Here is a 13,774-nt window from a genome sequence, read left to right as displayed (position 1 = left end):
AAAATGTACATCTATGGCAGCTGCATGTTGTTTTTTTTTTCAAAATTCACAAAACTGATGTTACCTTCATTAACAATCCTGATTAAATTCAATTCTTCACTTTGAAATGGGGACTATAGTTGCCATCATTTTGTTATTGTTTCACACTTACAGTCTATGTTAGATGATTAGGTTGATGTTTATTTCAATAACTGTATCTATTTTTACATTAGGAGTTGGGAAATCAACCTCTACTATCCACTCTAAATTGAAACTGAGTAAACTAAACTTGACCTAAAATATTGAGATCTGTGGTCAAGGACTTGACTATGGTGTCCAATAAAAAAAAGTGTAGGAAACTATATTGCTGAATTAATAGTGGCAAAAATATTTAGATTTAAACTTGCAGAATGCGCTTATTGTGTATCGATATTTTGAACAAAAGACGTACAAAAATAAATGAAATGGATAAAATACAAAATACTTACATGTAACTAATACTAGGACTATCCGAAAAATAAATTCTCCATATCTGCGAATGATTCTATTATGAAAACGATGTTGCAGATTTGGCCATAAAATTTTTATAGGTACATAGAACTGTACATTGTAGGAGATGAAGATGGCCAAGGCCAACATCAATTTGACTGACAAGTACCACCTAAAAAAAATGTATACAATTTTAACAACAATTGGACAATGGGGGATGGCATCAGGCAGGGTATGAGTCTGGGACAATTGAGACAACTGATTAGAGATGGGAAACGAACCGAACTCGAACCTCACTTATGACCGAACCGAACCCGAACTTTAAAACTGCTCGGTACGAACCGAACGAACCCTCCTTTTCTTAACCGAACTAATTTTGCAATTTGTACATCCTTTTTTTTTTATATTTTTGGATTATTAATAATAAAAAAAATTACATATTTTATTTAAATTCTAATGATTCCATTATACTTTGAAAACGTGGGAGAGGGGGGGGGGGGTATTTTGAAAACTTTAAAAAGAACAAAAAGCGGCGCGCTAAGATTCCCATGGGTTTTTCCCTACGTGCCGACTCCCCTCTGGCCTTGAATTTTCGCGGGCTGTTTGTAATATTGGTTTTGAGTCGAATAGGCGCCCTCTAATTAGATCTAGATCTAGACTCTAGTTCCTAGTAAGTAGAGAGTCAACATTAAAATATTGTCACTTTTATTTGAGATGGCTGTTAGTTGAGAGTAGAATATTTGTCGCCGATTATAGAGTGTAGGTATAAATCTACAATAAGTTCATTTGTTTTCTAGTTTAAAATAAATTTTAATTATCTTCTATTTAGTGATTTATTTTTACAAAATTGTGAAATATTTTATTTAGGAATATTATCAGTGGCGTAGCAAGGGTGGGGGAGGAGGGCGAGAAATGGAAAATCCCCCTGGGCCTCACTTGAGGGGGGGCCCAAAATGAGTGGATTTTACAATAAATATTGAATATTACGCAAAATGAAGGGGCCCCCAAAGAGGTCAAGCCCTCCCGGGCCCCCAAATGATGAAACATTCCTAGCTACGCCTCTAAATATTTTTACCATTATTCTGTTTTGCATTAATGATCAGTATTTTTAATGCAGCGTTTCTCAAACTTTGGGTCTTCCCCCGTGGGTGGGGATGGCGAGTACCTTGAATTGGGAGATGGGGAGACGCAACATCCTGATAAAAAGGGTTGTCATAGAGTGTGTGTGTGTTTCATGGTGGCGGTAAGAAGAGGTTAAGCGATTGATTTGTGTTAATGCATTGAAGATGATGAAATTAGCGTAATGCAAATGTGAAACGGCAGACAATCTTGAGACATGAAAGAGTAAAGACGTTGTTTTGTGGTAACCTAGATTTTGTTTAAATATCAGTATATTTCATTAATATTACATCTCTATCTCAAGTTCAATATGTGAATATTGTAATAACAGTTAGGCTATATTGAGTTGTTCACATAAGAAATTTATTTTAAAGTTTATTAATTAAAAAAGCGTGTCTTCGAGTCCGAAGATTAGTGAGGAATGCAGTTTTTCCTATGGCTGCGTAGTCCCAGCTGTGACCTACATATTTTGCCACACCAGGACAAGCATAACCACTGTCCGCAGGTGGTCGATTTAGTTTTTTCTTTTCGCGTCTGCGTCTGTCCTCGGCAGCGGATTTTCTTTTGGTCTCAAATGTGTATCCCGCTGCCTTCGGGAGTGAACTCCAACTGACTCGTTCTGAGACTGCATGCAACCGGGTGCTATCTTCTATGTCAGCTAAGGAAAGTTGACGCATGAGCTGGTCTTTGAAGCGTTTCCGTGGGGCGTCTATGTTACGTCGACCACCTTTTAGCTCACCAAAAAAGACTGCCTTTGGCATACGTTTGTCTCCCATACGGGATACGTTCCCTGCCCAGCGTAAGAAGTCCCTCTATACTATCCTTACCGGTAAAAATATAAAACGCCGTTATTGGTTCAATTGTGCTAGCTGTTTGTAAGTGACAAACCAACGACCAACTAACAAGGAGAAGGGGCGTCGAAAAAAATGATTTATTTTTTGTGTAACTTATCTGAATATTAGTATAATTACATGTTTAAAAATTAAAATATATTAAGTAGGAGATGACATTTTATCTTCTAATAAGACCTTGTCAACTGTAGACTGCTTTTTGCGAGGCGCGTATGCACAATATGGGACAAAACATTTTAAAGAAAATATTTTAAAACATCTCCGCTAGTGTGATTCTTCTGCATTTTTTGTCTCGAATAGTCGAGTTTCTTCCGTATATTGCAATTTATTATAGTGATGACTTATGAGTGAAAAAAAAAATCATCGATAGAGACGTCTTTACACGAAGAATATTTATTTTAAAAAGATCACGCCCATTATAGAAGTACGTGCGCAATATGTAGGCCTACCTAGAATGTCCCTTACAAAATTCTATTGGCCAGGTCTGCCTCTTTATTATTAGATTTAATATGGCCCTTTATTTTTTTATTATGATGAATAGTGCGTTCTGAAAGAAAGCACATCGATATTAGCCTTTCAAAGAGAAAAAGGTTAGAATACGCTTAGCGCCTAGTCACGCCCGGAATTAAACCACTTGCCGACTTGAGCGAAAACCTGCCGCATCTTCATTTCTATTTCCATTAAGAAATTTTTACAACGCTTAAAATGTATGTAGGCAACATTATTTTGGAAAAAGTATTGCGCATAGGCCTATTATATATTGCAAAGTATTTGTTTTATATAAAAATTCAAAAGAAAGTGTTTTAACTAATAAATTGCATTAAACCTTATAACTTAATTATTGCTATTACATAATATCATAACATCGAACCGAGCCGAACCCGAACTTTAGACCTGACCGAACCGAACCCGAACTATACTCATCATCGAACCGAACCGAACTCGAACTTAAATCTAACCGAACCGAACCCGAACTTTAAAAGTTGGGTTCGATTCCCATCTCTACAACTGATCAACAGGGCAGCATACATAGCACAATTGAAATGTTTAATTAAGATTGAAGGATTGAGTTATAAAAATAGTTTTTATATTTGCTTTTGTTAAAAAAAAAAGGACACGTTTTGTAGATTATGTTGAACTGCTTTACAGTTTGTGGATTATGTTATGTGTCTTGTATCTTGTCTTCACTTAAGTGATTTATTGATGTAGGCTACTATTATCTTGACATTTAAGTGAGCTCAATTTTAATTCTAATTATATTTTCTTTCTCAAAGAATCTTAGCACAATAAGCACAACTCTAGCAGTCACAAATTATTTGTATTTAGCATTACTAGACCTAGAGCAAAACATGTATTTATTAAAAAAAACAAAACAAAACAAAACAACTTTTTATTCCTAGCCAATGCTAAACTTACTTTCAATTATCATACACAATTAATTTTCCCTATTTTATTTTTATTAGAAAATTTACCATCTAATGTATATTTTAACTCATTGAGTGCGGAGCGTCTATCCCATAGACGGTCTGACTACCCCTAAACGCACGGAACGTCTATCCCATAGACGTTCTTACCCTACCTTTGTTTCGTTGCATTTTTAAATTAAAATTTTTAACTAACAACAGTGGAACTATTTTTACTTTATAAAAGAGTTCTTCATCCTTTGTTTACATAGAAATGAGAAGCTTTTGGCTTTATTTAGACATTTATTTATTACTTTTTTTACAATGTAAAAAAACGTCGCCATGACTACGCTATTCCAAGACACACCCACAATGTTGACTACTGAAGAAACTTTATAATTATTCTAAAATTTATCACAAATAAATAGTAATAATGAAGAATTTGATCTAGATATAAAGATTAGATCCAGGTAGGTCTAAATTTTAATAAATTTAGCGTATTTATATCTATATTATTAGTATTTAGATCTAAATCTATTATTGTCAGTAGGTCAGGTGTAGTCTGTAGATCAAGATTGACTAGATCTAAGCTTTTATCTATAGACTTGGACTCTAGATCTAGATATATCTCTAGATCTAAGCTTATGGTAAATAAAAAGAAAGGAAATGATAGATCTACATCAAATAATCATCCACTGTGATCACTGTGGGCATTTTTTCCCCATTTTCTTTTTTTTTTTTTAGTATTGTTTATCTGTAAAAATCTACAACATCATGGCTATGCTTGTCCAAGACACACCCACAATGTTTACTACTGAAGAAGCTTTATTATTGTTTTATTTATACTTCTATGAATTGTAATAATGAAGATCTTGATCAAGATTTAGCATAGGATGAAGCAGACTTGGACATTATTAGCATTTAGATTTAGATCTAGTATTGCCTTATATTTTATATGCTTAGGCCTTAGCCTTAGATTAGACTATAGGGCTAGGTCCTGAATGAAGATCACGGTTGACTAGATCTATGCTTTTATCTTTACACCTTTGTAGATTCCTATAGAACTAAGCCTAAGATAAATGAAAACAACAGAAATGGCAGATCTAAATCCAATATTCATCCACCATGCTAGGCCTTTTCTTGGTATATTTTTTAGCAATTTTTTTTAGTATTCCTTTTTGGTAAAAATCATCACCATCACTATACTGGTTCAAGTTGCACTCCAAAAGGTTTACTACTAAATAAAAGTAAAATATAAAACTATTCTAAATCCATAATTTATCACAAAGGAACAGTAATAATGATCTATTAGATGTCTAAATCTTAGGTAAAATGAATTAGGATTTTTATTGTCCTTCATCTAGTTAGAGATTTAGGCTTTGATCTCTCACTAGCCTATGTCTTGCACTGGTCTAGTATTAGAATGAAAGATGTTCTAGGCAAATAAAAAGAAGACAAATCTAGATCTATATCCCATTGATTCAAATGTACATAATATTTGAGTGCATTTGGTTGATAGATTTAGTACTGGTATCTATTGTTATTGGTAGTAATGAAAAGCGCAATAATTTTCACTTTTTTTTCAGACTAAAAAACCAGGTAAAAATAATAATATAATCAATGATTCATCATCTTTTATTGACTGTTTTATCACATTTCTTTTTGAAAATGCTGTAAATAGTCTAAATATGCTGTTTCAACAGTAATACAAAGAACAAAATCTAAATTTAGGTCTCAAAAGTTCTAAAGTTGGCATCCATTTTTTTTTCTGAGTGTCATCTATACTATAAAGTAGAATGTGAGGTGTATGTATGTTACTTATAGACATCAAAACCGCTTGACCAATCTTGATAAAATTTGGCAGGAATGTTTCTTGGGTACAAACTTAGACCTTAGTGTATGTATTGTAGCCCTAAAACAAACTTAATGTGAGCGTGCGACCCCAGGTCTATTTGTTATCTATTTTTATCTGTATTTCGATCTGTTTACTTTATATAGGCCAGGCTAGAATAATTTAATTTAGTGTCTTTTCTTCTTGCATAGGTCAGTGCTGTGTGTTTGTAGTTTCCGCTATTTATAACTTCTGCTAGTTTTAGTCTTTTTCTGTTATTTGTGTTTTACTCGTAGAGGAAAAGTAGTTTTAAAAATAGTTAACTAGCCTTAGAGTTGTTGGCACTGTTTCCATTTCTTTGTCCCTGATTAGTTCTACGTATTTTTGTCTTTAGCGCTTAGGTTAGGTTAGTAGTTATTTTCTAATTTCAGTCTAAGTGTAAGTCTAGAAGCTGTATAGGGTCCCTGTACGAGTTTAGAACATAAATATCTTTCTTCTTCCTTTTTTTATTTTTGTAAGATTAAATTTTAAGGTTCTCTTTTTAATGCTGTTTAATTTGGTATATAATGTTGTGTAGTCCGTGTCTTTAGTAATTTTCTAGATTTTATTATAGCGTACGGCTAGGTACAAATTAGGGAAATCAGTAGTCCAGTTTAGTTTTAGGTAGTTCTTGCCTTTGGAAGGCCATGTAATGTTTTTGTAAGTAGTTTGACTTTTTTTGAAGTGCTTAAGGTGCTCATTAATGTCATGTTAGGTTGAATTGTCTGACAGTGGTCCTTTTATTTTTTATTTTCTATGTCTTACTACCACTGTTAGATGCCCTGGTTGTATGAGTTATAACACATTAACCTCAGGTTAGTGTTATGACACTTTGCGGTTGCTATTGATTGTGTGTTGCCACTGTCATTTTTTTGTGTTTTGCCATTTGGCTGAACATGTCAGCTATGTGGTGTTTTACTTTTCAAAATGTTTTGGTCTTTGTGACCATTGTGAGCCTTCAGTGGCTGGCCATAAGTCTGTGTGACTATGGGTCTGTTGAAGCCTTGGTGGCTTTGTATAAGTCTGTGTGACTTTGTTTTAGCCTGTGTGGCTAAGGAACTGAGTTAAGCCTCATAGAGTTCCTGTTAGTCTGTGTGGCTAAGTTTATCACGTTTGGCTAGGGCGTCATTTGCTCTAACCATGTAGTTTTCGTTAATTACTTTTTTTATCGTTCCATTTTTTTAAAGATGTCATGCACTATATTTTGTATTACCTGTATTTTTATTGTTTTCTGTTGAAAGCTTTGCCACTTGTGAAGCCATTTAGTCCTGAGAGCTATGGTTATAGTTCTCCGTTCTCTTGTATGAATTCATTTTTATTTTATTTCTGCTGTATATATTTTGACTTTTTATCACTGTATTTTGTGTATTTTTATTTTGCGGGGACGCAAAAGTTTTGAGCGGGGGTGAATGTGAGCGTGCGACCCCAGGTCTATTTGTTATCTATTTTTATCTGTATTTCGATCTGTTTACTTTATATAGGCCAGGCTAGAATAATTTAATTTAGTGTCTTTTCTTCTTGCATAGGTCAGTGCTGTGTGTTTGTAGTTTCCGCTATTTATAACTTCTGCTAGTTTTAGTCTTTTTCTGTTATTTGTGTTTTACTCGTAGAGGAAAAGTAGTTTTAAAAATAGTTAACTAGCCTTAGAGTTGTTGGCACTGTTTCCATTTCTTTGTCCCTGATTAGTTCTACGTATTTTTGTCTTTAGCGCTTAGGTTAGGTTAGTAGTTATTTTCTAATTTCAGTCTAAGTGCAAGTCTAGAAGCTGTATAGGGTCCCTGTACGAGTTTAGAACATAAATATCTTTCTTCTTCCTTTTTGTATTTTTGTAAGATTAAATTTTAAGGTTCTCTTTTTAATGCTGTTTAATTTGGTATATAATGTTGTGTAGTCCGTGTCTTTAGTAATTTTCTAGATTTTATTATAGCGTACGGCTAGGTACAAATTAGGGAAATCAGTAGTCCAGTTTAGTTTTAGGTAATTAGCGTGACGTCATGCTCTCCGATATGTTCGCGCTGACCAGTTATAGCTAGCTCCGGAACCACGCTGAGCCCTCTTTTGTCTTGACCAGTGGTCAGTGCTGACAGTAGTGCCTGTGTAAAGTTAATTGTGTGTAGTGTAATTTCAGCTGGGACCGCCTGTAAGTTGGAAAATGTTTTTATTTTTACTTCTTTAGTTTATATTTGTATTAGTTATTCCTACATCTACTGTTATAGTCTAGATGTAGACTGATTAGTAGTGATTAGTAGAGTGACATCACTGGCTAGTTAATTAGCCATGATTACCTCTGATGGAACCGGATGTTCCGTAAACTTGAGTAGCGTCACCCCCTTGCGTCATCCTTAATGATCCCCTTATTGTTTGTCCATGTGTAAATATTTTATGTCCCCTATGTATTTTTATTAATATCTTATTGCTAGGATAACCACTCCATTAAGTTGGCATGTTGCCGATTTTAATTTTTAATGTAGAAGATGGCTGCGTCCTACTCAACGCTCCATGATGGCGGCTTTGTTAAGCCAAATCTAGATTTGTTATTGTTGTCTAGCCCAACTGGTGTTGTGGCATAGACATTAACTTTTACTCAGGTATTGCTTTCATTAGCTACAGGCTGATAGTGAATATTACCTTATGTCTGTATTATTTTGTATGTGTTTGTCTAGATCTAATTCATTATTATTTTGTTATTATGTCTTATGTTTTATGTATTTGTAATTGCAGGCTATAATTCCTGTCGTTATGTCTACTGCCTAACTGTGTGGTAGTACTGTCATTATTTCCACTGCCTAGCTGCCTTTATTAGTATATTATTGCCACAGTTAAGCTGTCTGCTGTACTGTTGTGTTTAGTGTTGGTATTTTTAGGTGTAATCTAGTAAAGATAGTTAGACATTTGGGTTTCTAATTAGTGTTGGTAGTGGTATAGTCAGGTTGATTAGTTGCTTATTTCTAAGTTTATTTAGTTGTTTCTGTAAAGTTTATCTTTTTTTGTATTCATCTATATTTTTATTGCTTTGTAAGTTTGTTGTGAATAAAATGTATTTATATTTTGTTTTATAAATTTAGTTTAGTTTGTTCTTTTAGTTAGCTAGATTAGTTTAGTTTAGTTTAATTGTGCTGTCTGGTTGCTAAGGCGACTCTAGCCCCTTGGTCGCAGACCGAGGTGCACAGATTGGGCCCACCCAGTAGAGCTACCACCTGCCTACTGTTATAAATGAATTAATGTTGAGCAGCAGTAAGAATAGGTCTTCCCCCACTCGCGCCTGCCTGACCTGCTCACATTAAGACCCTAACAAAAAATAAAGTTGTCCGACACTATTAAAGCTATAGTATTTTATGGATCTAGGCCATGTCTACAATGTTGACATGAGAAACGATCGAAAGGATTTAGACCTAGATCTAATTTTAAGAAATACACTTTGCGCAGATAATTTTTTACTTTGACACATGAAAATACAAAAGAAGATCCATTGATTTCATTATATAATAAAATTAACCTTCAATTTTGTTTTTCAAAAGCATTTTTTGCATTAATTACTTCCTGATATCTGTGACTACAGATTTCCTGGCGAACATTCTTTCATTCCTAGGCCTAGGTCTAAAACCCTCATTGAACTCTAAGATGATGAAATTTCTTTTCGCAAAGATAGTTTTATGCTTTAACACATAAACATACTAATTATTGTCCATTCATTTCATATTTTAATCAAATTAACATTCAAATTTGTTTTTCTAAAGCATTTTTAATACATTCGTTAGCTGTTCGCTAAAGCTGCGTAGCCGTGTTGAGACAGGCCATATATTCATTCATGAAAAAAGGTCACGCATGCGCAACACAGAATGAACTCTATAAAAGCCAATTTAGATTAGTGTAGATTTAGATCTATTCTACCTCAAGATCTACTTTATACTTTAACAAATGAACATACAAAATTAAGTCTATTCATCTCAAATTTTAATCAAATATATGTAGGCCTACAAGCAAATGTTTTAATTTGAAAAAATGGTTTTAAGCCTATTAGCTATTTTGATTTCATAGCATCATTCACACTATTTTTACATTGACACATTCGCTTTACTTATTACATTATTATTTCGTTTAATTACAAAACACTCTCAGTGACTAAATCGACAGTAATGAGCAAATAAAGACCCGCGGGTCGCGGGTAACATATGTCTAGTATTATTTAGATTATAATCTGTATCTTATATTTAAATAGAAAGATGTTTACATTTTCACATTCTCCATTCATTTACCTTTACTTTGATACCAAATATGTTACTATAGCATTATTGGTACTTAAACAATAAATTTTTGTTTTAGCCATGTTTGGAACACCGCAGTCAAAGAGTTAATACTGTTTAGTCTGAGCTCACTTAAGAAATTCTGAAGTGTTATTGTTGAATAAACGTTTTTCTTTTATTTGTTTCATTTTGTGGGCAAACGTGGGATTTGAGCCTTCGCCAAGAGGCTGATGCATAAAACTAACATCATAGATTATTCAGTCACTCTTTCAGAATGTGAAATATGAACAGAATTGTATACACTCTGTATATGTAACAAACAATTTTTGAAATAAAAAAACTGCAAAGTACTATGAAATGTTATAACCTTAATATTGCAAAAAGCAATTTTAAAAAAGGAAAGCTTAACTCTTTCTAAAGAAATGGACAGTCGAATGCTCAAAGATTTGACGTGAGATCAGATAAATGAGTGATTACTCTTTGGTTTGTTCAACAAAGTTTAAGTTTCCAAGCAATGCAGACAGTAGGTTCTAGAAGTAATAAGTAACTCACCATGAATCTGTAGGTAGACTCAATGTTATACTAGCCTTAACATCTTCACCAAACTGTAAGTAGCCATAGAAACCAACAGCAGCATAAAGACAAATAGTAATGACCAAGCCTAGATTTAATACTCCAAACCAGCCACCAAAATCCTGAGGACTTCTCATTTTGTTTTCTAGAGGAAGAACCTGCAGGAAAATACAAATATTTCATCAGATGAAATTATCCTCTAGCTAGGTAAATAAAATAAATACTAAAAAAAAATAATAATTCCACTGAAATAAAAATATTGATTGAGACTTTGCTCCTTTCTAAAAGCATTGGTTAATTACAACCACATACTAAACCAATAAAGTTTTCAAATGACTTTTTGAGATGATTTGATTTGTATTCTCCAAGTCAAAGTTAAATTATAAATCTCTGCCACAATGGTATTGTGTTGTTAATACAATGCCTTGTATATAAAATCCAAAAACACAATGTACCAAAATGTGCAGATAATGTGAATGTAAAGCTGTTGAATACTGTTCATTTTATCTCTGCCTGTGGTCCTTTCTGGGATATAGACCACCAACCAGATTCCTCCAGGGGTCTCAGTTCTGAGCAAGTCACTGCATCTCGTCCATCTGCTTCCAGTGATAGCAATACTCCAATGTAATCCAACAAATATCAGAAATAAGAAAGTACTGAAGATACTACATTTCATACATTGAATTTCTTCAAAATAACACAATACTAGAACACTGAATTATAAATAGCTTGAATAGATACTTGTAGAAATCCTCGCTAGCAAAGAATACTCTTATTAAATTCCTACAATGAATCAATAAATAAAAGAGGCCTACAGGAATAAAAAAAAATGAAGAACTAATTTACTATGCAGGACTTCTTTAACTGACTTATGATTGAATTGAACTTAACAAAATTGAATGACTTAAAAACTTCCTCAGTGTATACCTTCTACTTCTATATTCTCCTCAATTTAGTTCCCACAACTATCTACTCTCTAAAAGGCTACTGAAGTGTACTAAAAAATAAATTCTAATTAATTTCCTTGGATTCTTTTACATTCTTTTAATATGACTCAAAGTCTCTAGAAATAGGGTCTGAGTTGATGTGCATACCAAATGACCTGTAGTGAAGATCATTAATAAATGAATATATATTAACACATAAGTTTCTTGACTATCATTTGATATAATATGTCATCTAGTTTAGCTGTTCTTCTTGAGTATATGTACAATGTACCGAGTAGGTGTACAATGAACTGAGTAGGTGTACAATGTACTGAGTAGGTGTGCAATGTACTGAGTAGGTGTACAATGTACTGAGTAGGTGTGCAATGTACTGAGTAGGTGTACAATGTACTGAGTAGGTGTACAATGTACTGAGTAGGTGTGCAATGTACTGAGTAGGTGTACAATGTACTGAGTAGGTGTGCAATGTACTGAGTAGGTGTGCAATGTACTGAGTAGGTGTGCAATGTACTGAGTAGGTGTGCAATGTACTGAGTAGGTGTACAATGTACTGAGTAGGTGTACAATGTACTGAGTAGGTGTACAATGTACTGAGTAGGTGTACAATGTACTGAGTAGGTGTACAATGTACTGAGTAGGTGTGCAATGTACTGAGTAGGTGTGCAATGTACTGAGTAGGTGTGCAATGTACTGAGTAGGTGTACAATGTACTGAGTAGGTGTGCAATGTACTGAGTAGGTGTGCAATGTACTGAGTAGGTGTGCAATGTACTGAGTAGGTGTGCAATGTACTGAGTAGGTGTGCAATGTACTGAGTAGGTGTACAATGTACTGAGTAGGTGTGCAATGTACTGAGTAGGTGTGCAATGTACTGAGTAGGTGTACAATGTACTGAGTAGGTGTACAATGTACTGAGTAGGTGTGCAATGTACTGAGTAGGTGTGCAATGTACTGAGTAGGTGTGCAGTTTCACAAATCACAGTCTCCTGATATTGTTTTTCCAATGTTTATTACTGCTGGTGTGATACATGATAAAATTAGGACTACTTCTAGCATAAGGTTGAGCCTTTCAAATAGAAAATTTCTTAAAATAAAGAAAAATCTCATTATGACATTCAGCTATTGCAAGACTATGCCCCAAAAATATCTTTGATTATGACATTCAACTATTGTCAGACTTTTTTTTTCTAACAATGAACCTGTTGTTTTTTTTTTAGCATTATCTTTAGACAAAAATTCAACTTACTAGACTTATACCTTCAACAGCAAAAATGGCTGTACCGAAAAACAATGGGAGTTCATTAATGTTGCTGAATGCTGGGCGAGTTGAGGTGTCCGGTAGATCTTGAACAATATACTGGAATGTGATGATCAAGCCTGGAGAAATACAAATATATATTAAAATGTTAGTTAGGTTTTGGAAAACATATTTCTATGCTTAATTATAAAGGTGTTAGTGAGCATGATATTGGATAGGACATGGAAAAGTAATTTTTGAAATGAAGACACAATAATAAATATATATATATATTTATTTCTCAAAAAACATCATAGAGACATATATTATGCTTTCTGAAAAAGGCCAAAGCTATTTTTGAAAACATAATTTCAATATCAACATTACTGACTATAAAACATGGCAGAGAAAACAATTCTTAATATTAAGAATCATTATCTTAAAAAAGTGTTCTAAAAGAGAGGACATCATCCAAACACAGTGTACAAATCTTCACTCCTGTTCTATACTCATCCTAACTTGAAATGTGTAGTATGTTACAGATTCTAGCTGATAATTTACAGCATAAAACTTGAAAGTGTAATTGATTTTTTTTTAAATAATCATTATTTCTCATTGTTTGAAATGTTTACAATAATCATAAAAATTTTGTCACCAAATTGGTAATATTGATGGTGAAAAAATAATGTTTGTAATACTGACTTTAATAAATCATACATGAAAAATGAAACTATAGTAAAAAAATAAATGTTTATATCATAACATACTGAAACAAAGAGTTTTTTTTTTTTATTGCAGTTAGAAAATTATGTCCAGTTTAATTGGATCAATACCTGTCACAGTAAGTATATTTGCAAAGGCTGAAAAGGGTGCCAACATTTGTAAGTTTCTAACACACACATAAGGTAACAGAGCAACAGTCACCATCACTTCAAAGAGAAATAAACTTGGAAGCTCTGTATAAAACTGTTCAACCACCTGAAAAGTGAACATTTAGTTCAAATTGGTCTATCAGTAATGAACTATTTGACAACTTATATAAACATGATTGGACTAATTTGGG

General features: G+C 33.4%; 1 protein-coding gene across 4 annotated transcripts in view; it reads right to left on the bottom strand.

Annotated features, from left to right (window-relative positions):
- Window positions 1-13,774, bottom strand: part of LOC106061412 (proton-coupled amino acid transporter 2-like) — a 34,073-nt gene that overhangs the window by 8,566 nt on the left and 11,733 nt on the right. For all 4 annotated transcript variants that reach the window (XM_056037897.1, XM_056037895.1, XM_056037898.1 and 1 more), the window contains 4 exons: window positions 13,545-13,689; window positions 12,721-12,851; window positions 10,508-10,686; window positions 468-640 (listed from right to left, as the gene is read on the bottom strand). In XM_056037897.1, the coding sequence (XP_055893872.1) occupies window positions 468-640; window positions 10,508-10,686; window positions 12,721-12,851; window positions 13,545-13,689 (628 nt within the window). The remainder of the gene's footprint in view (window positions 1-467; window positions 641-10,507; window positions 10,687-12,720; window positions 12,852-13,544; window positions 13,690-13,774) is intronic.

Source organism: Biomphalaria glabrata, chromosome 8 (assembly GCF_947242115.1).
Source record: "Biomphalaria glabrata chromosome 8, xgBioGlab47.1, whole genome shotgun sequence".
Classification (NCBI taxonomy): Eukaryota; Metazoa; Mollusca; class Gastropoda; family Planorbidae; genus Biomphalaria; species Biomphalaria glabrata.
Note: the sequence above shows the minus strand (reverse complement) of the source record. Positions and strands in the feature narration are given on the sequence as shown.